At 36.6% G+C, this 24,133-nt stretch overlaps 1 protein-coding gene across 1 annotated transcript in view; it reads left to right on the top strand.

Annotated features, from left to right (window-relative positions):
* Nucleotides 1-23,867, top strand: part of LOC140231521 (voltage-dependent T-type calcium channel subunit alpha-1H-like) — a 173,849-nt gene extending 149,982 nt beyond the window's left edge. Inside the window, exons 31-35 of the mRNA XM_072311655.1 lie at nucleotides 3,917-3,949; nucleotides 7,819-7,875; nucleotides 15,525-15,581; nucleotides 22,091-22,202; nucleotides 22,527-23,867. Of these exons, the coding sequence (XP_072167756.1) occupies nucleotides 3,917-3,949; nucleotides 7,819-7,875; nucleotides 15,525-15,581; nucleotides 22,091-22,202; nucleotides 22,527-23,470 (1,203 nt within the window). The 3' untranslated portion in view covers nucleotides 23,471-23,867. The remainder of the gene's footprint in view (nucleotides 1-3,916; nucleotides 3,950-7,818; nucleotides 7,876-15,524; nucleotides 15,582-22,090; nucleotides 22,203-22,526) is intronic.
* The last annotated feature ends 266 nt before the right edge of the window (nucleotides 23,868-24,133 follow it).

Here is a 24,133-nt window from a genome sequence, read left to right on the forward strand (position 1 = left end):
AAAAAGAAATAATGTATTTTCTTCTGCTTTGCACATGTACATATACACTTGTATGTGAATTTTTTTTTCACATTCCTGTTCATACAGGATTTTTTTTTCAAGCATGTAATTTCACTTTTAATGTAGGCCAATGTAGATTGACTGTGTCAAGTTGATGTCTTGTGTTTGTTTAGATTGACACTAATGATGATTGTTTTTGTTGCGCATGGACCAAGAAGGCTGTTTCTTCTAGCGTAGGATCGTCACTGCCTCACCTGCCTGTCTGCATTTTGAATTGTGTCGAGGCAAAAGTGGAAAATCTAAAGGGCCATTCACATTGGAGTGGTTTGCGGCAACAGCAGCAGCCTGCCACAAAAATTATTCATGTGTTATGTACAACCGTTCACACATGAGCAGCAGCAGCAACCTCTCAGAGCAGCACTCGGTGCTGGTTTTATCAGATCGCTCCGCTGAGCAATTATTCCAGTTTGCCACCCGCTGCGAGATTGCTATTGACCAATCAACATAGTTTATGACTATTACAGTGTATGATGTTGATTTGTGGGTGGGGACACAAGATTAAATAGGTGGCAAAAATCTCGCGAAAGTATGTGGGTGACAAAAATGTTGATGGAGGAACTGATCAAAGAGGCCCAGAAAAGACCAATATTGTCACCGCACGGCTAAAGCAAGCACCCAAGCTTGCTGATGGGTAGCCACCTTGGAGATTAGGTTGCCAAGGGGAACATTCTTCTTTGCATATGATGCACGGCAATCCGCTTCAGTGTGAATAGCATGCAACTGGGGCAGACCACAGGGAAAGACCACATTGAGCAATGAAGGACCACTGCTGCAAAACCACCCCAATGTGAATCGCCCGTAATGAGTGGAATATCTCAAACCAACAGAAAAGTAACTTGTTGTTCAAATGGAGAATGGGAGTAACAACGATTGTATTCACTCAAGCAACTTGAGCACCAAAAGCAGTGTGCAGAAGGTCTTTGCATGAAGACTACTACTCTGAACAACAGAATGGATGTAACTAGTCAATGGACTGAAGTTTGTCTGGCCAATGCACCCACAATGCATCAGTAACTTTTTCATGTCATATAAACGTTGCATGTAAAATCTGTGTCTCTCTGCAGCAGACCTTCAGTCAGTTGTTTTGCTCTTTCTTTAAAGAGGGATTCCAAAGTTTGCTGGCTGAGTTTACCAATAGACATCAACAAGTAGATTTATTTCCAGAACAAAGTTCATGGAAAGGTCTGTTAATATGTAGTATTGATGTCACTTGTGAAAGTTGTGGGTCACTCAGAAAGTAGACCTTGAAATTCTGATGAGATTGATGTTAAATTGACCATCTGATGTATCGATTACCATCCGATCGTTGCATTCAGCTTGGCAAAATCAGTATGAATTACCAAAAAATTCCTGTAAGAAAATATTCTTTTTAAACAAACTATTCCCCACCCACCAGTACCTCCAAAATCAATCAATCTTTGTAAAGGTCAATTTGAGCTGGAGCCAGTTCAGACAAATAAATAAGGCCTATATGGAACCGTGATGGTAAAAAAAAAATGAAAGTTATTAACAGAGCTTCTCCATTGTTGTTGTCTGTGGAATGAAATGCACTCAAATATTTGTCTTTCATACTTTTACATGGCAGTCAGTAAGACACAGTGAGGAACTGGGTGTAAGTGCTCTCCTACTTTGTGAATCATTAACATAGTGTCATCGTCATCCATCATTGGTAGATGTAGACAGAGTACTAACTCCATGTAACACTGTAGGCTTATGTGATGTTAGCATGAGTCGAGTCTGAAATGTTTCCAGCTAACAAAGTTAACCACATCACACCGCCATGGATGTTGAGTAGTCTGAGAGCAGAAGTGGTACCATCACATCACATTTGTGTGTCTGTTGCACTGTACAAGTTCTGCATGTGGCACGGACATTGTAGAGCGATCAGCTTGGGACGAGCTGACCCAAGGCCTGCTGTCTGTGACGTTGGTACACCTCATCGCCTGCTAGTCAGACTTACTCTCTTTAGAAGTCATATAAAGTGGATGTGATTAGACAGTAGTGGTGGAGGAAAAAGATTTGTGGAACACAGCATGTTTGAACCATATAATTGTCTCTCTGTTTCTAGTACATGTAATCCTTGTAGATAATGTCTAGCTATTATTGATCGTTGAGATTCAAGGGGTTAAGCTGGCAAGAAATGCTCATAAGTCAAATGAAAGTAGAAGGAGCTCTAGAGACGAAGAGCTGGACTTGACATTTCTCTGTACTGTCTGCAAAGAATTAACTGTTCACTTTCCCTCACAAAAACATGTTGGCGAAATAGTGAGATAGTTAAAAAGTTTGAGGAAATGCCATCAAAGTGCCATGTCAATATTACACATGCAAACAAAAGTTATCAGTTCCATGTATCACCCTGGTTCCAGTGATAGCTGGTTGTTCTGATTTTATCTACCAATGAGTTCTGAGTAAGACATGTTATAATAATCCACTATATCAATTCAAAGTTTTCATTATCAGAATGTTTAAGTCAAGATGCTTTTTTTTTTCTGAGCAGCAGCAAACCATTTGATTAGTCTAATTTGGAACTCTCCCAGGCAGGGGCATCTGAATTACCTATTGTTTGCTTTTGCACAGTGTATACAAAAAAAAAAAGTATAGAAAATCATTCCAAAGTTATTAGACCAAAAAAAATCTAGAAATAGCAAGATTAGAAGCTCAATCCACTCAATACGATCTGTGGTATTGAGACACAGAATCTGATCCTGTAGCTCAATACGATCTGTGGTATTGAGACACAGAATCTGATCCTGTAGTCATCTGGTAATGGTATTATTTTCCGTTCCAAACCCTAAAAATTCAAGAAAATTTTCTTTTGCATTCCAAGTGCACTCATTTAGATATCATTATAACTCCCCAGAGAATCTGTGTGAATAGACAAACCTCATTCATGCATACTTTAATATTCCATCCCTCCCTTCCTAACATACTCCTCTAGAATGTATAGCTGTAGCTGTCCATTTTGTAATCTGTATTTTGTCAGAGTTCATATTTTGTCGGAGTTCGTATTAATCTTTGTTAGTCACATCATGACACCATATAACTCCCTTAGCTCCTAGGTATTTATCATTGAAGAGTGTATGTGTGAATTTCCATGATAACAGTGCATATTCCTACTTGAAATTATGTGAGAAAATAACAGTTTTTACTAATTTTCATCTTGTGGAGTTCATCAAGTTTTTTGATGTTGATATGCATGCTTACAGTGAGAAGCATAATTTTACATCCTGTGAAATCTTTCTTTTTCATTTGCCATTAGCTTACACATCTACGAACACGTCAGAATGGGAATAGATATGTTGGCCAATTTTTGACTAGCATTTCCAAATATTGCAATGTGCACCTTAACTTCATAGCAGGATTTTGACACATGAAATCTGTACTTTCTTATACCTTCAGCATATAATCACAAGTAACATGATATAATTTTTGAGTATGATTTTATCATAAACCGTTCTTTCATATTTATGACCAATTAGTATCCATTACATTCATCTCAGCATCTTGCATCTTTTATATCTACCATTTGTTCCAAAATCTTATATTTATCACATTCGATTAATTTCTAACAAGAGAAACCCCCTATCTCTGTTAGCACGGTACACGTGTGTGTGGTATATGAGAGACTATTTTAAATGTTTGCACTGTTGAGCTCTCTGGCTTTGTATAACGGCAGCATTCGTTGCGTACAAGTGGTTGTTGATTTTTTTTGTTTGTTGTGTGAATACTAATTCCAGGTTGTGTCGGCATTGCCCCTTGCTTCCTGTAGCAAGCGCAGCCAGAGACTTCTGATTAACGCTAAGATATTCTGTTCTTTTTCTCTGCCATCTCTCTCTCTCTCTCTCTCTTCGTCTAGGATCAGGAAAATGCTCTTACTCCTCTTTTAAAGGTATACACCATGCATGTTTTCTTCTCTTTTCACATGTTATTCACCAAATTTTCTCAGAAATTCAAAACAAGAAATCATGCTGACATTATATCATCTAGTTTAGAGACAACCCATCTCCCACATTTGCATATACATCTGACTTTATCCATTCTCATTTTTTTTTTTTGTAGAGTGTGCAACTTAATATGCAAATACATTCATCAGTTGCAGCCCTATCTCCTTTTCTCTTTTAGTTAGTGGCAAAGTTATGAAATTGTTTGAGAGTGCCGTGCTACCGACATTTAAGTGACTTCTTCCATTACTTCCACAGTGCATGAAATTAAGCTAATAAGGCTTATATTGTGTTTTTTCATTTATATTGTTCTCCATTTGAACTATCATAAGCCACTACAATGCAGATAGACAAGACCAAATCAATGTTATGTTACCGCACGTCTGAGAAAGCATTATCTCTTTTTCATTTGATATATTGAACAGTATTTGTCAATGTATCATGATATTTCACTTGTATGATGAAAGACCTCCCCCCCCCCCCCACAACAAGAAACCCATTTTACTTTTATCATTATGCAAGTTGTGACTTAGATGAGAAAACAAAAAAAAAATGTTAACTTCATCCTTTGTGCGTAAGTAAGTCATTTAGCCTGAAAGCATGTGAATGAAAGCAGTGAATCAGAGACAGATAAATTTAGATAGAATTTCAGCAAATCAACCAGTGGTGGTAGCTAATGGGGTTCTCAAAATACTTTGTGAACAATCTGTCTATGATGTTATTTTATTCTCTACCACCGCTAGAATGCCGTGTGTTTAAACTGTCAAACGGGTAATAGTAAAGACTATAATCAGTTCTGAAGAACTACCCTCATCTTCATCAAAACTGTTGTGTTTGTGAATACATATCTAAGAATTCTGTCAGTGTTTTTTTCTTATTTAAGTCACTGCTTGCATTTAAATCTACCTTAATTCTATGAAGCTAACTTCTCTCTGCATTGACTGACTTCTCAATGTGACATGCCCAGTTAGAATGCCACCAAAAAGCATGAAAATAAGATATACTACGATTCATTCCTGTATAAGTAGATGATACCTGATTCAAAAATCACTTACTGTGAAAGCTTGTGTCAATTATTTCAGGCATTAAATACACTTTCTACACTTTGCATATCCCCTGTGAAAAGACTTATTCAGTGTGTGGTCTGATGTCATCAAATTCATGAGTTATCATCCTGCATTTTTCTCACTTTCATCATCCATTTTTAGCAAGGTTGTGTTAGATTCCATTTCCAAGTTGGTAGTGACTTGTTTGATATGTGTGAGCTACATTGTATCTTGATTGATGAAGGAATCAAATAACATTTATGAATGGATGTGTGTATGTGTATTGTGGTGAGTAACATTTCATGTCAAATGAAAGGTAATCTGTGATTCCTGTAGACTAAAGCCATCTAAAGCCATCTAAAACATCTAAAGCCACATTCTGTCCACAAGTCCTTTTTATTTCAAAGAAATATGATCCGGATTCACATTAATGCAAAAGTTGTCCCCGCTAAAGGTCACTATATTTTGATTACTTGGCGGAAAACTAAGTTAAAGCTGTTGTTGTTGTTGTTTTTGTTTTTGTTGTTGTTGTTGTTGTTAATGTTAATGTTAATGTTGTTACTGTTGTTGGAAAAAGTTAAGAACCTAACTAGGAGAGGAGCAAATCAACTGATTTTTTCTTTTTTTCTTTTTGTACAGAAAGAAAATAGAAGTTAGGCCGGATAAAAGCTTATTGAAAGGAGGATTTATATTAATAAAAAAGATAAATGATGCATACTTTGGGGGCTCTTAGGACATCTTATTGAAAAAAACATATCTGTCAACAGAACTGCCGAAAATGCTAACTTTCGAGGAAAGCCAAGGTAAGGGGAAGAAGATTATCCCGGTCACGTGAAAAAAAAAAAAAAAAAAAAAAAGGTCCAAAGACAAGAATTGTGAAATAAAAATCTTATAGAGAGATATCCTCACCCTGTCAAGGATATGATTACTGCCCTCTGGTGGTGACCGTGTGTTTAGCGCCCTTAGGACTACCAGCCTGGAATGCCATTGACACTATTTATAAATACATTGTCATTAGTGTGGATGTCAAAAACTGTGACTTTTGTGGAAAAGACATGTAAGTTTTTTTACAATGAAAGTTGCAGTCAAGCATGTGGTATGAGAATCAAGACAATGAGGTAAAAACATGTGATTAGCTTTATGATTGCAAATCAGTATCTACTTTGTAGATAGCAACATACCCACAGAAGTTCCATAAAGTAAAGCAAGATGTGATGATCATTTTGCTAATTTTAGTTAAACAGAAACATAATTGACTTCGAAAACTTGATGGCATTGTTGTGTTGGGTCTTTTTATTAGTTTTGTACAGTGGACTCCTGTTATAATGAACTCCTAAGGACCGGCAGTTTTCTTTCGTTATATTCGAAATTTATAATCAAAAATATAAGCAAACAAATAAACAATAAAAATACATAGAGCAGATAATGTTGCGGCATTAATTTCTACTTCGCTGTAACTGAAATTTCATTGTAACCATGATCGTTATAACAGGAGTGCACTGAAATTGATTCATTTTTTTTCTCACCATTTCTAAATGTTACATTTTGATCATTTGCAATAATTTGTACATATGAAGAGTTTGTTTGCAAAAACCGATAAGTCCATTTTTAAAGATTTTGAAGTACGGTCTCTGTCATAAAGTACAAAATAATACCTTTTAAATGATATATTGGTCACTACACATAAAGGTACATTTTTGAAGTTATGGTCAAAAGAAGCAAAAATTGTCTTATTATTCTCTTTATTTTTCTTGACCTTTAATCGCAGATATCTCCATTTGACAAATATGGACTTATCGGTTTTTGCAAACAAACTCTTCATATGTATGTTTTTAAAAAAAACACATAAATCATGCTGTCCACACATGTGCCGCAGGCAAGTGCAACAATCTACAAAGCTTTGTAGATTGTCATGAAACTTTGTTTTGGTCTGTAGCCAGTCGAGACAAAGGATTAAATGTAGCACGTAGTAACGGTCCTCCTCCAAGTGATTTCCTATAGTTTCAAATTGATCTCTTATCCCCATTGTATCTTATTCACAAACACAACTTTTATTCATTCATTCATTCAGTCATTCATTTTAGTACATATTATGATGTTCAACCTTTAGCCACAAATGTGAACCAGATTGCAAATCTCAGATGTTATTTCATTTAATGATTTCATTGTTTCTATGTCTCATTTTAAAATATGTATTTATATTTGTGCATTTATTTACAGTGCATGATGTGTGTGATTGGTTTTTCCATCATACTTGTCTATTTACTATGATCATGAATTTATTCATTTTAATGCTATAATCAACACAAAATCATCTGATTTGCCATAATTTTGTTTTTAAAAGCATATTTCTCCTTCAATCTGTTTATATGATTCAATTTAATATGTAATTTAAATGCCTGGTTTGCAGTAACCACCAAAGAAGGAAAGGGGAAAGAAAATATGTATTCATATCAGACTGGTTGCTCCAACCTGTACTGCTAGGATCTTGTAATTCTCACCAAGCTTTCATGCAACTTGATTCCACATACCAGTATATATTCTGATGCAGCCACCTGCAAAATTAGCTCACATTTTTATATTTCTTTTTATGTTTTGAAATCATATTTGCATCATTCTTGTTCTTGTGGAAAACAGATCATACATGTAATTTTATTTGATATAATTTCCATGTGGTTTCTGTTCGTGTTTGATACCCTTTGCTTGCTCGTATTGCTTTTATTTCTTTATTTATTTTTTACATTCCCCCATTTCTATTTTGTGTGTGACAGGTGGCTTCCTCCAATCCTGAAATGTCTTTACCTAAAGGAGACAAAAAATCAGCCAAGGTATCCCTCTATGATTTTATTCACAATATTTTATTTGCCATTCATTTTACTTGCAGAACTATGGTACAGGCAAACTTTTTTTTTTTTAATTCATTGTGTTATATCAAACAATGAATCTTCTTTTAATCTATATTCCCATACTTGAAGTGCAGTGACATGTTTATGAATGTAGTTATTTGTGTCTTTTGTTAAATGTTTGTATTCCAATTGTATATGCAAATTTTATACAACATATATGTTCAGTTGGGATCAATATAGATGTACATACACATAGATTTGATTCATGTATACATGTTATACATCATGTATACATATTTTGTGAATATATCTATATACAAACATATATATAATTTCATATAATACCTTATATCTATATTAACAAAAGATGCTGTGTAAGTGCAGATGTATGAGCATATATCCAAGAATGTGAATGTATGTTTGCCTTTCATTGTTTGTCTCAATAAGGTTAATGTCAGCTCCTATTTCTTAATACTCAGTTCCTAGTCTTACCACTAATGCATACTTCACAGACTAATTTTGTGTGGGTTTTTTTTTTTTTTATGGGTCCATATAATTTGTTTGAATGTAATGGTGTTGCCAACTGACTCTAACTGATAGGCAATGCACTTTTGAACGTCTGTATTACAGGAGTGAATTTCACATGCGTTCAGGTACCTTAAATTTTGACACACACCCCACTGAGAAGTTTTTAGTATTGAACACAACCCTACTGCCACACAAAATGTTCATACATATTGAAAATGAGGAATGAATCAGGCTTTAATTCTTATACAGTCAACTATGCATGAGTGGACAAGCATATGTTGAATAATTGCCAAAATTGTTCAAAACAAAAGCTCCAATTTACATTCAAAGCCTTGGGTGTATTTATTCCTCTGTACATGCAGAAGTCAAATATTGCTGAAGTTGATCCGTTTACTTCAGTCCCGTCAGGATTAACTTGCATAAAGTTGACTCTATATATTCCCCTTACATCATATCTTGATGTACCTGGCAGACATCTTTGCTCCTATATGCAGGCAGAAATTTCAAACTCATTGAAAACATGGAAAACATTGAAGCAGCTGCAGTAGCTTCAGTTGCTTTAGATAGTGCACAAAGCTAAAGTGAATTCAGCAGCTTCATGTTTGCCACACTTCAAATACAACCAATTTAAGCAAACTTCAAGGTGTTATCTGGAGTGGGTTGAAATGAATGTGACTGGGTAGTAGATTTTATGACAGAATTACAAGCAAAATGATATAGGATGTGTGTGAATTGTTGGGGTTTTTTTTAAGCCAATGAAATGCATGAATTGCACCATGTTCAATGTTTCAACATGGTCACAATAATCCTTATAGTGATAGGATGAGTGCTAGTTTTATCTGCTGTCTTGATGAATGTTGATCACATTAAGACTGTCCATGGAGGTTTGGGAGATGGAGCCGCCACGCCCAGAAAGCACTTCACTGATGTCTCTTGGATAACTCACTAAGATGGACCAATATGAAACTTGTACATATACTTTTTATTCAAGTCTTATATTTGAACCCAATTGAACAAGAATTACTCCTCTCTAGTTAGATTTCAGCGAATTAAAGATGTAACCATCACAACAGTACTATTCCCTCTGCCAAAAAAGGATGTGATGACTGGAATAGTTTGGCTATATTCTTTTGTTTCTCAGGTTGCTGGGAAACCCAATATAACCATTTATTTTAAATGCATATTTGGGTTTGATGTGATTTCACCTCTCATGTGTCCATGGACAGTCTCACTGTCTCAAAGAGGTCAGCACTAGAAATGGACTTGGCATCACTGTGGAGGGGCATTCCCATTTCTGTCATGTTGACAGAAAATGGTTGTCAGGACCAGATCGCAAGGACTCTCAAACCTACATTTTTGTACCTCATTAAGTGGACAAGACAAAACTTTGCACGATTGCAGGGGGCGCTGTATTCTGTGACAGTATAACAGACTAGGTAACAATTGAATTCAGAATCATACAAACACACACATACACACATACACACATGCAGATAATCTTGGACAAGCTGCTGGTTTGCCCAGCAATGCAACTGGTAATTAATGCGTGAGGAGTATCAGCTATTGATATGATCTGGAATGAGCAGGTACAGCTGTAATTGCATTGTAGGTACACAGCAGCCTGAATTTGTTGTTATAGAACACTTGAGTGGATGATTATAGTCAAGCTGTTTGCTAGCATTTAATGTTGAAAGAAGATTCGAGCCACCCACCATTAAAACAAATCAATCAAAGCAAGGTCCAATGGAGACAAACACTGAAATGAACTAAGCCTCATGGGTTTCTGTGATGTGGAATAAACATGTATCAAAGCAACCAGTGGGAGGAATACATGTCTGATATTTGCTCTTTTGACCTCAAGATAAAAAGCTGAATGTATTAAAAGAATGTCTTGTGCTCACACCTGCTGATTTACCCACACTACACAAGCGAGGCAAGGGGGTGCGGTGCTTTGGTAAATATGGAACATTCAGGGTGTTCAGCCAGCAAAAATTCACAGCGAAATGGTAAAGCTATAGAATGGATTTTATGTGTTTGAACACTGATTAACGAAATGTTGATCGTGTAACAAATGGAGGATCAGATCATCATTTCAAAATAGAAGTCGACAACGAATCACCTTTTTGTTTGTGTCTGAACATATAGTGACCATAGAATGATGTAACTGGGCAAGACTTGACATGAGCACATGAAAGGTGAACTTAAAGGGATCGTATAGTTTTGGTTGAGACCTAATTTCAGGTTTCTAACGTTTTTTGGTGAGATAATGAGAAACCTCTTATGAAATATGAAAGAACATGTAATTCTATGAGGAATTCAACGTTTACTTGATGAAAATTGGTTTTGAAATGGCTGAGATAGCCAAAAAAGGGCGATTCTAATAAAGTGTGGGACCCACACTTTATTACGATCACTTTGTTTTACTTTGTTTTTGGATGTCTCTGTCATTTTAAACCCGATTCTCATGAAATTAACTTTGAATTCCTCTTAAAATGGTATGTTCTGTACTATATCATAGGTGTTTTCTTGGTATCTCGCAAAAAGTTAAAAGCCCAAATCTCATCTCCACCAACACTGTATCATCCTTTAACTCTGATGTGACAGGCTCATTGGAAAGCATGTTGTGTGCATTCCATTGCTGAGTGCCTTGCAGGAGCTAGCGATAACCATAACAACATTCACAGTGGAAAACTGCACATCTATAAAGGATTTCTTTCTAACTGGTCAATAAATGTGTCTGAACAGTCTCTATAGACTATATGATGAAAATTTTATACAGTATTTCTTGGTTGAGTTTTGACATAAACAAGTTGTGTCTGAGCATGTCATATTGAGCTTTTTGGAGTTTTAAATCAGAGATGTCTTCTTTCTATCTCCACATGTTCAAATTAGAGTTTGGGCTTGACTAAATTAAAACACATCACAGATCAAAGTCAAGAAACATTTCTTTTATATAACATGGACACACTGCTTTGGTCAAGTTTGAGTTGATTTTTGTCATGCTATCCTAAAAAAAAAAAAAAAAAAAAAAAAAAAAAAAGAAGAGGAACAGAATATGAGGATTTCTCGATAAAGCAACTACAGAAAAACTGGTTCATGCATTTATTTTTAGTCATTTGGATAACAATAATGGTTTGCTCATTGGAGTTCCAGACTCTCACCTGAAAGGACTCCAACGGATACAAAATTCAGCCGCAAGGCTTGTAACCCGCAAAAGGAAATTTGATCATATAACTCCCATTCTTCGTAGTCTTCATTGGTTGCCCATAAGAGCTCGTATCAGGTTTAAGGTTTTGACCCTTGTTTTCAAATGTTTTCATGGAAATGCCCCTGTATATCTCAGTGAACTCATCAAGCCATATCATCCTGGTCGTAATCTGCGCTCAAAATCAAAAAATCTCCTCTCTGAAATAAGTGTCAAATCTAAGACATTTGGTGATAGTGCTCTTGGAAAAATGGCACCATCATTATGGAATAATCTTCCTCTCAGTGTTAGATGCATCACAGATTTTGATAAATTCAAATCTGTGTTAAAAACTCACCTTTTTTATAATTGTTGGTTTGTATGTAGGTTTGTATGTATGTTATATGTTTGAATAGAGAAATATGTGATAGATATTGTTTTCATTGATTAATGAATTAATTAAAAATCTTATGGTATTATGCGTTCTAAGAACTGACTATCATTATTATTATTAGAATATAACATTTTAGCCTTTATAGTTGTGGTAAGGTTTAATTGTTTTCTTTTTTTAAGTAAAGGAAGTTTTAAAATAAAAGTCCTATTTACCTTTGGGAGCAGTGATTTAAAAAATGTTCAAGATATCACATTTGATGCATATGTTTAGGTCTGTTGTATAACAAAACATCCTACCATATACAATAAAGCCTAAAATACAAGGAGATATCAGTGTTTTTCTCAATAAACCATAACTGTAGATGGTTTATTGCCTGGAAACATTGTTATTACAACTATTGTTCACATTTTGTGTATTTAACATTACTTAACATCAACTATATGGATTCAAATTTTTACAGCGGTTGTTTCTATCCCTAACTCACATTTAAGAACTATTTTAAAGCACTAATGCTGGGTTTTTGTGTCATCTGCAAATGGTAAATTATGCCTTTAAATGCATCCTATCTTTGTCTACTTTCAAGGCAGGGTGAAGTTTTGTGTTTGTGGTTTTGGTTCTGTGTGAAATGATAATACCTGAGAGAGGGGGCTGTCATGTTCATGTACTTGTAGTCAAGTTTAATTTTGTCCAGTGTTTCATATTAAGGGAAACAGTGCTGGCACACAAGACAAATGTGTGTCAATTTCTATCCATGATACAGATAACAATTTGTGCATTGCTTTGAATGGTCCATAATGTAAAGTCTGTTTGTTACTACAATTAGAGCCATGCAAATTCATTAAAGGGGAAAATCCAGTCCAAAAATAAGTTAGTCTGATTAAAAAAAAAAAAAAAAAAAAAAAAAAAAAAAAAAAAAAAAATCTTATGAGTTCAACTGTAAAAATTTGACTGAAATCAGAGGAAGAATAAGGAAGTTATGACATTTTGAAGTTTTGCTAATTTCTGCAAAATAGTTCTTGTACAGTGGATATGAATATGCAAATGGTGAGCTAACCATGTCATACCCTCACAATTTTCTGTTGATCGTGTAAAAAAAAAATGATGAAAATTCAATGTTTCTGTCGTTGAAGTGTAAAAAACATGATGTTATTCCTGGTTGAATGACTTCAGAATAGTGATCACTTTGATGTACCAGGATTTATGCCTCAGGCATAATTGCATTTTAGTGAAAAACTGGAAATTTCAAAATTTTATGTACAAACTATATGGCAAGTTATAAGGGGATGACATGCTCACTTTGCCATTTGCATATTCATATTGACTGTTCAAGAACCATTTCCTGAAAACTTAGCAAAACTTCAAAATGTCATAACTTTCGATTTTGATCAAAATTTCACTGTTGAACTCGTAATGATTTACTCTTTCTTATCAGACTAACTTATATTTTGACTGGATTTTCCCCTTTAAGGAAATTTCTAGCATTTACTTTTGAGAGACATATTCTGTATTTTACATTATAGACTACTGATGTGTGCAACATTAGTCATTGTAGTGTCCCTATTCAAAAATATTTGCACAGATACTGTGCCTAGATATGAAGTTATGACATGCCCATCAAAGTACAGTGACCTCTCTTTGCCGCCTCCTCCTCACTCATTTCAACTCCAAACTGGCTCAAATCTTGATAATGTGCATGTGTAAGGAATGTAAAGGCATGCTAGTCTGCTGCGTCTACTCGCACACACACACACACGCACACATTTTTTCAGAAGATGTTTCCACCAGGAATATGATAGTTTGCTCAAGATAACTGGGCATATTCCATAATTTCTTTCTGAACGAAAATCCTTTTTCCCCTTTTTTTCCAATGAATTAATAAATTGTGGTTATAAACCATAAAAATTGATACTTAACCCATTGAGGATGGGCTGATTTTGCTACACACAACACGCATTTCCCATAAATCCCTGCCGGAGTATACTCGCGACTCGCCCTCAAGGGGTTAAATTAAATCTAAGTTTAAGTGTGTGCAGGTGTGTCACACACAAACACGCTGCTATAGCTTCTGACCATTCGAGCATTGAGAATCTAGGGTTTCTGGAATGAACACTGAACTAGGGCTTTTTATAGCTCAGTAGGTAGAGCACCAGGCTAGCTCCAGAGGTCTCCGGTTCAAATCCCGATTTTCCACAAATAGATTAAATTTAGTAAGTAAAAGATCAGACTTCATGTAGTGTATAGGTGCATGCACAACAACCAAGGATATGTGTAAACGTGAATAGTTTGAAAACTATACGCCGGCATAAAGGTCCTAGTATGCAAAATGGGCGTGTGCATTAATTATCAAAGATAGTAGAGAGTAGAGGAAGATGGGAAGGAGCGTGATAATAATGGAAACAAAATGGCTACCCTACATGACAATACAAAAGAGAGCTAGTAAGTACAAACTCAGTACACCTAGAAACATCATTCATTTCCAAAGGAAGTGGTATTTTTATTATCCCAAAAAGATGAAATTATAGTCGTAGCTTTTTTTTATTAAGGGGATTATTTTGAGGAACGAGATTTTAAAGTAATAAGGATTATTTCGTGGAGGTAAAAATTTGGCAACAACATGATCAAAGACACTTGATAATAAAAACAACAACTTCAAAGACAACGTATCTCAGGCAAAGACGCATATCACCTGAGATGCGCTGTCTTTGAAGTTGTTGTTATTTATCAAGCGTCTTTGAGTGGTCTCAGGTGATGTGTGTAATAAACTTGAGGACCGCGCGCTGTTCATTTTTTTTTTTTGTACAGGATTAGCGCACACTTTCGTATCTTTTCAGTTAAGCGCCTTTTGTGCATTATATACCCCAAAGGTACCCCTAGGGCCTGAAGAGGGCACTTTTTCCGTTTCTTTAACATACTCTGCACAAACGGACCAGTGAAATGTATCCCCAGTTGCCTGTCGAATGAAATACAATATGTGCAATTGAAGCTGTTTACGAGAACACATGCACACACACACACACACACACACATACTTCCCCACACACACATACTGAACGAGCTGAAATTTTCGCAGTGGTTTTATTTTCTCGAATTTCGCAAATCGCGAATCGAACAGATAAGCACAGTTAGACCTCGCAACCGCGAAATTAACAACACGTGAAAATGTTCTCCTAGTAGTAATTCGCGAAAATATCTGTACGCGAAAATTTCAGCTTGTACAGTACACAGTGCTCTAGCTGTCTCTAAGTGTACAGCTCACTTTATATCATTGCTGGGATCAATTTTCTTGGTACATGGTTTATTATACAGATATCAATGCTTCGAATGTGCTTCTTCAAGTCAAAAAGGATTCCAAGAAGATATTCCCAACTGTTGTCTAGCAATAGATATCTCTAGGCATGCATGTACAATGTACCTTCAGATTTATCCAACAAACTCTAATACATTTTTTTTACCTTATCTTTCTGTCCATCTCCTCTTTTTCTCCCCTTTTTTTTTTATTCTCTTTCATTTGAATTCTGATGATAGGAACTTTCACCGGCTGATGTCATTCTGACATTGAGCCCACACCGCCAAAAGCAACCGGTACAGGTCATCTTTAATCAACGCTTGCATATTACATAGAGTTGTTGCGCATGATACTCATATATCACATGCACCATGCAAACACAATAACTCCCCTCAAGCACAGATTTGTTGATTTGACCTTGGAATGTGTTCCCCATTATATAATGGTCTGTGAGAAATAGAATTCAAGAGATGTGTACTGTAAGAATATAAGTACTGGCAAATTATTCACTTTCATATTCAGTGGCAGATTACAATGCAGGTTACCATGTTGCCAGAGTTCAAGGTATTTTATTAGTGCATATGGTATTTGTGTTCTGCCTGTTGTATATGCATGTTGCTCTGTTAAACTTTTTATTTGTCTTTTTACATTGAATTTGAAACAAAATAACTGAATAAATTCTATATGTTGTATGTGTAATTGACAGGTTTCTTTTCAATAAGTACTGATGTCATAAACAGTATGTTCTCAACTCTTCAAAAGTTTCCTTGAACTTTATCAAGTGAAACATGACAATGACTCTGAAGCATAGTTCATCAAAGTGGCTTAAAGCAAAAGGCCTTATGAAACAATTGCTGCTTATATGGCTGTGTTTCACTGGTTGGATTTATCAAATTAAAAATTATCTCTCCTGCAGTGTACTAAAATTTCCCCCATAGCTTAAACCAATCCACCAGCCTCCTCCCCCTCAATTTAAAGTCTGTTATCATTGATGATAGTACAGTAGCATCAGGGAATGAATTGACTTAACCATGACCCCTGGTTAGTGGAGCATTCTGTGCATCTTTGCATTACACCATAGGAAGCAACCATGTGTGAATGCTGCTATTATCAAAAACAGACAAAAATACCAGATGCCATGTCTGCAGACCGTACCAGAGTTATTGTGTTTGCTTATAATCACGTTGCCTGGACATGCATGCATTCCTATTCAGTCCAGACGAGCACGTATAATTTTCATTTGTTTATTAAAGTTCGTTTTCTGTGTGCGTGCATGTGTGTGTTTGTGTGTGTGTGTGTGCTTGCATGTGTGTTTGCATAAGATGTTGATGATGATGTCTGTGCATGCTTGTCGCTATTAACCATATCAGACATGCATGCCGAATATTGCCAGATATAATCCTGAACGTTAGATCGCATACAGTTACTGTACCTTCCAGCACCGTGCCCGATCGAGTTGTATTTTGTCACCCTCTTACTATGACAAATGTGATCATGTGTCATCATTACTGTTGATGTTACTAATAAAGAAGTCGACAAATGTAATGAAAGCAAGGGTGATGACGAAAATGATAATAGAGATCACGACAGCGCCTGATAGCATACTGTTGATGAAAAGATCATCTAATTCAACTTTTTATTTTCAGTGCTGTATATCATATTCATTGCTTTCTTGTAAATCTTCACTATCACAGATTTTGATTGAACAAATGGCTTCTGTGCATGAAATTTTTTGCCTGCTATCATATTCACTCACAAAGAGATTATCATTTTCTTATCTTTTTTTGTCTCAGTTTGTACAATGTGCTATCAAACAGGTCTTTCTTGAGTATTGCATGAGCATAAGATATAGTTATACAGATGACAATCCAGAGGTGAATATTAATGGGTTGCAAAACATCAAAAACATTAAATATCTTTGAAGGGGGAGGCTGGTACAGCTTCAGTAAATTATGTTGGTATAGAGATGATGTGACGATGCTCAATGCAAAACTCACACACAATCTTACTGGCCCATTTCACAGTAGGCCTAAAGATACATGTTTCGGGTCAAAGATTTCCATTTTATGTAAGGGTGGCCACCTACTACATCTGAAGTCAAGAAACAATGAAGTGCTAATACCCAAGACTGTTTTGAAAAGCAGTGCTTCTTCCATGTGACACTAATTTGCTCTATCTCCTACTCAAGAATTACAATGGTTGTATATATCAAACAGCCTTTTCAGAACTATTCCTTTCAGCAAATGAGAGCATTTGGAAATAATCCGAGATCCTAGATGAAATGTACTTTATGACTGTGCCAAGTTTTAGAATTATTTGATAATCTCTTCAAAACCAGTTGCTATGGAGATTTAAATCCCCTTGTTGTATGCACACAATAAGGATTGAGTCAGGGCTGCAGACTGCATCGCTTGAAAGCCCTTTCTCAAATGTTTCATTTACTCGGCTCCGATTTCTATCACTTATTTCAAATGCATGACTGCACCCACCACGGCATACTATTTTTGTCATTGCTATTCCAAGCATATCTTTCTTTCTTTTTTGTGCTGATATACATTAAGCCTATCAGAACCTCCACCTAAAAAATGCCAAATCAATTATATACCGCCTGAATGCCTATAGCAATGAGACGATTAACACATAAAGTGCCACGTTGACCAATATTCGCTGGGCATATTAGGCCTCACTTCCTCCTTTTTTGTTTACATTTAAAAGAAAAATAGAATAGAATTGACATATTTGACCACCATTGTTGATCCTGTGATAAACTGAAAACAGTTCTGTAGAACCATTGCTCTATAGAACATCCCAAAATATGAGGGAATGGGAAGTACCAAACTAAAAGGTCTTTGTGTATTTGGGGGGTTTTATTTTGTTGTTGTTGTTTTTTTTTCTGAAACCATGATGCACATTAAGTGCCTGCACTGCATCGCCCATGTATGACTTCAGTCCCACTATACAGGCTGTGTGACGTATGTTACTATATTGAGTTCATTTTGAACACCTTTTATAGAAGTAAACAAAGAACAAATTTAGAATATATATGGGAGTCACACTGTGGCATAGTGGTTGACTTTCAATTGGAAGTCCCCAGTTCAAATCCCATTCAGTTCCTATGTCCTTTTATGCAAGATTTTTTGTGCCCATGCAAGATTTTTTGTGCCCACCATGTCCGACCCAGGTGTATAAATGGGTACCTGGCAATTCTTGGGTTATGATAATTAATGGCAGGGTCCTCTGGTAGAGAGGTGGCAACAATAAAGAGGCTACTCTTGATGAACAAGACCATATCATCATCATTACAGTATAATTTTCATTTACCAGATGACTAAAGAATAGACATAAAGACAGCTTCATTTCCAATTACTGTACATTCAATTTTCTTCAAGTCACCAAAATTCTTTTTTCATCTTTGACTCGTCAGATTTCACTCTGTGAAGTATTGGAAGGAGTAGGCAGGATTGAGATAAAGTAGAAATTGTTGATGACGCGACTACCTGCAACTAGCAAGAGGCAAAACACTCTGTCCCTCGGATAGGACATAAAATGGAGGTCCCGTGTATGAGAGAGTCACAGCTCATGCACGTAAAAGATCCCGCTTCATTCATTCATCGCAAAGAGCAGGGTGTCTAACCCGGTGAAGTGGTCCCACCCCACATCCCACTGGACCCCATGGAAGACCAGCTTATTGTAGCTGAATATGGGCTATCCAGCCATCTTCACAGATGGAAAATGAACAAGAACAAGAACAAGAACAAGAACAAGAACAAGAACAAGAACTGCTCCCATGCACATCTTCATAAACCTCGCAGACAAATACACCACCATCAGTGACATATTTGTCCACTGTTTTCAGTAGCATATACCTTAACAACTCCAACTGAGTGGAAGCTGTAAAGTGTAAGTCCCAACACCCCACCCATATGGCAAGTTTCCGTGAAATTCCTTCAAATTCTTACCGGCAAAATCAACCACCCCCTCCCTCCCCCACCCCCGTGCAAGCTCAAATTAAGGACAAATTCACCTCTTTTCTCCACAAAGTGCATGTCTTCATCTATGGAGAGAGTAACTTTTTTTCTCTCTGCCTCATGTCATCAAAGCATAATACAGTAAATTCAGATAACCTTAGATAAAGATACTGTCATTTAGTTTTGCATGCTATTTTCTTTACTTTAGGAACACTGCTTAGACACATGTTATACCATCTCTCTTCTGAGAGAAAAACTTCATAAAACTGCTCATTGTAAAACATCTCAACCTCCAGCCGTGTTTCCCCAAGATGCGTTTTATGAACATCTCCTGATAATGCCATGATTAGCCTGAATATTAAACCCACCAGATCATTTATAATCTCCTAACCAACCGGAGTTGTAACATATGCTTAAATTGAACAATATGTGGACTTATTGGAGAAATGCATGATATAAGTCACAATTTGAAAAGATGAAATTATTTCATCTAAATACAACTGTAAAATGTGCCATCAGTTGGTTTTGTCTTTGTGCAACACCATTTCTATCTGGCATTTTATTCAATTTTTTTTTCTTCATCATAAGAAACTTTGACTAGATGAAAGAAAGCAAAGATTTGCAATCATGGCTGCAAAATAATTGCTTTGTGGGTGAGACATAATTTTTTTTTACAGTTTGTGACATTTTATGTCTTTGTGTGAAAATGAGGATTAATATTGAGCTTCCATACTGAGATGTTTCAGGTGTGTACACATCTGATATGGGAGAAAGATAGTCTCCTCCTATATGATGTAATTAACCCTTTCAATCTGAAACATTGCCTACAAAAGTATAAAAACAATACTAACAAACAAAACTTAGCATTGCATGTGTGAGAAAAGTATGCATTAACATGTTTGCAATGAAGGTCAAAAATATAGAATTTGATGATGGCTGTAAAGTATTTATGATTATGTAATATGATCCCACTACCTTAAATTCATTCTGGTGTCAGTGTTTCCTAGCTTGTAATTAAGGTTAATCTAGCATTTCATCCAATAATCTGAGTAAAAGTTGAGTTTTACAGTCATTATGCACATGTTTCAAGAACCGTAATTCTTATATATTCTTAGGGTGCACTCTACTGTAGAAACCAACCAGTATTTACAAACATTGCCTTAAGTTGATTCCATTATTCATTTAGAAATAAACCTGGTGCACTTTACCTTTCATGTAGCATTGCATCTACCTCTGCAGTTACTTTGAATGCTTTGAGCTTTATTTTGTTGTGAAATATGAAAAATAATGATAAATGCCTATAGATGAAGCCATATTGGGATTGGTAAAAATATTGATAAAAGCTGTATTCAAAGACAGAAATAACTAGTGCAGTATTTTAAGACACCCCCAAGAAAAGTAGTCATTTAAAGGGATAGTACAGTATTGGTGGAGATAAAAAGTGGGCTTTTAAGTTTTTGCAAGATACCAAGAAAACGCTGATGAAATAGTACAGAGTATAACATTTTAAGAGAAATTCAAAGTTTATTTGATGAAAATCGGGTTTGGAATGACTGAAACATCCAAAAACAAAGTAAAACAAAGCAATCGTAATAAAGTGTGGGTCCCACACTTTATTAAAATCGCCCTGTTTTGGATATCTCAGCCATTTCAAAACCAATTTTCATCGAATAAACATTGAATTTCTCATGGAATTACATGCTCTTTCATATTTCATAAGAGGTTTCTCATTATCTCACCAAAGAATGTTAGAAACCTGAAATTAGGTCGCAACCAAAACTATACGATCCCTTTAAGAAAATGATATCAAGCCTCATATTACACAGGTCTCTGTCTGTGGGTAAACTATTGAGCCATACTAGAGAAAGAAAAAACCTTGAGTATTGTTTGCATTCAGCCCATATGTGAAATGCTCAAACTTCTTTCTTATCTTGCTTTTCGTTATGGATGGGGTCGCCTGATTTCCATACATCAGTAATCTATTGTGAGTTTGCTGCATTTTGTCTTGTGACTAGAGGATACCTTGGGTATGTGGCCATTGTATCGAACATTTTGCCTTGTTGCTTGAAGGAACTAGGGAACTGCTGTTTTTGCAGTACATAGTCTGTTTTGTGGTGCAAGAAAAAGAAGATGAGACTGTGTAGGTTAAAAGACTTTTGTTTTTTTCTCTAATGAATAGCAAATAACCCAAGCATGGAATAGAAGCATTTCCTTCTAAATCTCAGACCAAGGATGGTGAAAAGAATGTCCACTGAAGATGTTGTGTGTTATTAGAAAAGATATGAAGCATGTTGATTCCTAAAGGGCTTGTATACTACTGCATCCGCTGTGTACTTTGTGGCGGCTTTATTTTAGCAAATTTTGCCAGATGGATACTATTTGCAAATATATCAATACAAAAATATATCAGCTCTAAGCCCGAAGTAAATATGACATGCATGGGTACTTTTTTCATGTTCAGTACTACGCTCCAAGATCACAAACTTACCGCCACTCGCAAAATTTGTGGAAGTCCTTATTTGTGAAAAATTAGACTTATAAATAGATGGTGTATACAGTATATCATGCTGATGGCATGCTGTCAAGTAATCTGCACCATATAAGCCAACCCCTGCCACACCCCAAATCAGACAAATGAAGGAGATATTTCATGTGTTGTGCCGAGACATCCACAGAAATATCTGGTATTTGCTAACTATTAACCCGTTGAGGACGAGTCCCGAGTATACTCAGGCTGGTGTCTATGGGAAATGCCTGTTGTAGCAAAATCAATCCGTCCTCAAACAGGTTAACGGAGAAAACAAAATGTCACCGACTATTCTGTATCTCCACTACAGACTAACAATCCCAGCCAACTCCTTGTGGTCAAGCAGCCGGTCAGTCGGGTCAAGTCACTGCCAGACAACTTCCAGCTTTGTGCCGACAAGGGCGCACAAGATCCTAACAGCGGTGAGAGAATAATTCAAATCTTTAAGTGCTTTTTTTCTCATTGTTTTTGTCATTCTGAACCATATTTTTTGTTCCTTTTGATTACATTGCATCTGAAACTGACCATTTAAACTCTACACCCTGTCTCTAATCAAATTACTCAGATAGACACTTTTTTCTGTCGCTTGATTTGAAAGAAATCACTTTCAGTCTGGACTTCTGTTGACCCCTTTCCCTGTAAGTTTGAAACAATCAAAGTGCAAAGGTGCTGGATAAAATTAAATTGGACCTGTTATTTTGACATTCAAAAGTATAGAATTAATGTTGCTCTTGTATTTCCTGCAGGAGTTCCAGATACACAGGCTAGTGAGGAGCAAGTGGATGGGGATCAAAGCCTACTGGTTCCACAGCTGTATCTAAAGGCCTCTGAGGAGACCATAGCAGGTCAGCAGACCACCTCAGCAGATAGTATGCTGTCATCTCCAGGAGCCAAAGGAGGCACTTCTAGTCCAGCCCTCAGCAGTTCCTCCCTTGGTGCTGGTCTCCTGGTGCCCAGCAGAGACAGCGAAAGGGAAGGAAGTCCCAATCCTCAACGCAAGTTTGCAGCTGCCCAGTTGAACCCCTCCGATAGGACCAATACCTGCGGTGCTGATGCCGGCACCGCTGGTCATGATGGCCAGTCTGCGGGTGTAACCGCAGGAGGGGAAGAGGTACCGCTCCAGGAATGGCGTGTGCAACCGGTCGTGCAGGTGTCATCAACATCGAGTGAAGATGACCTGCACAAAAATGGGGGAGTATCAAAGGTGCATCCAGACAGTCCTGTAAAGCGTGCTCAGAGGATGCGGAACTCCCCTGCTCATCAGCCATCTCCAAAGAAATTAAACCACGCCGGCTTGAAAAATAGTAACGAGGAGAGCAAGAGGCAATCAGACTCACTCCTGAGTGTTGAATCAGGATGCTCCAGCGACAACGATTCCTTGGCAAGCTCACCTCAGATCAGGCAACGAAAGACTAACCGGAGAAACAGAGCATCATCGAACTCGTCCTCGGGTTCCCCAAGTCCGCAGCTGCAGCGAAACGCTGCTTGTCCTAGTAAACAGGAGGGTGGACTCCGGGCACCCGCACAAACACTGCCCAAGGGGCATAGTAATCCTTTGCTTTGGGAACCCAATGGGCAAACAAATGGTAGCCAGGGGGTGAGGAATGGTGCCCAGAATGGGAGCCCTGTCACACCCACCGTCCATGTAGAATCCTCAGACAATCAGGCCAGTCAGGATCAATGTGTATGACAGGCATTGTTCTAGTATCTTCTTGGCTACCTAGATGTCACGCATAATTTCTTTTTTATAGATTTGTAAAATGTGCTTTTCACTTATCGTGTTCACTAATTCTGGTATGTGCTATGAGTGTGTGATTTCAACATAAGGCAAAAGAAACTAAAGAAATTGTTGTCTTACATCTGATTGTAATTATTTTGTTTGTTTTCACAGTTCTTTTTCAGAAAAAAAAGGTTGTTTTATTACAGTTACAGTATGTTTTTCTTTCCAATTTTTGATTCATGCAAAGTCAAGCAGTTATGGAAAGTATGTATTTTTGCAACATGAGTTGATAGTCTAGAATATTCATTCAGCAATGAACTTCACCAAAGTATTTTCCACTTTTCTGTTGAAATCATGTGGTAACTAAGTCAAGTGCTTCTAAAATATGAGTAAGTAGCATGGATATTTCACCTGATGTGTGTGTTTCTGTGAGTCTGTATGTAGTTGTGTCTGTGTGTCTCAGCAGGATAGAAAGAGAGAGAGAGAGAGAAAGAGAATTTGCATTATCCTTCATTCCTTGACTATGTAGATATTTCTATTGGACAACTTTTTCAATGAAAACAGCAAAAGACTCCATTTCTTCTGTTGTGTACAAAATCAAGGATGTATAAAAGGAAAACTCGCTGTACGTAT

Source organism: Diadema setosum, chromosome 8 (genome assembly GCF_964275005.1).
Source record: "Diadema setosum chromosome 8, eeDiaSeto1, whole genome shotgun sequence".
NCBI classification, from domain to species: Eukaryota; Metazoa; Echinodermata; class Echinoidea; order Diadematoida; family Diadematidae; genus Diadema; species Diadema setosum.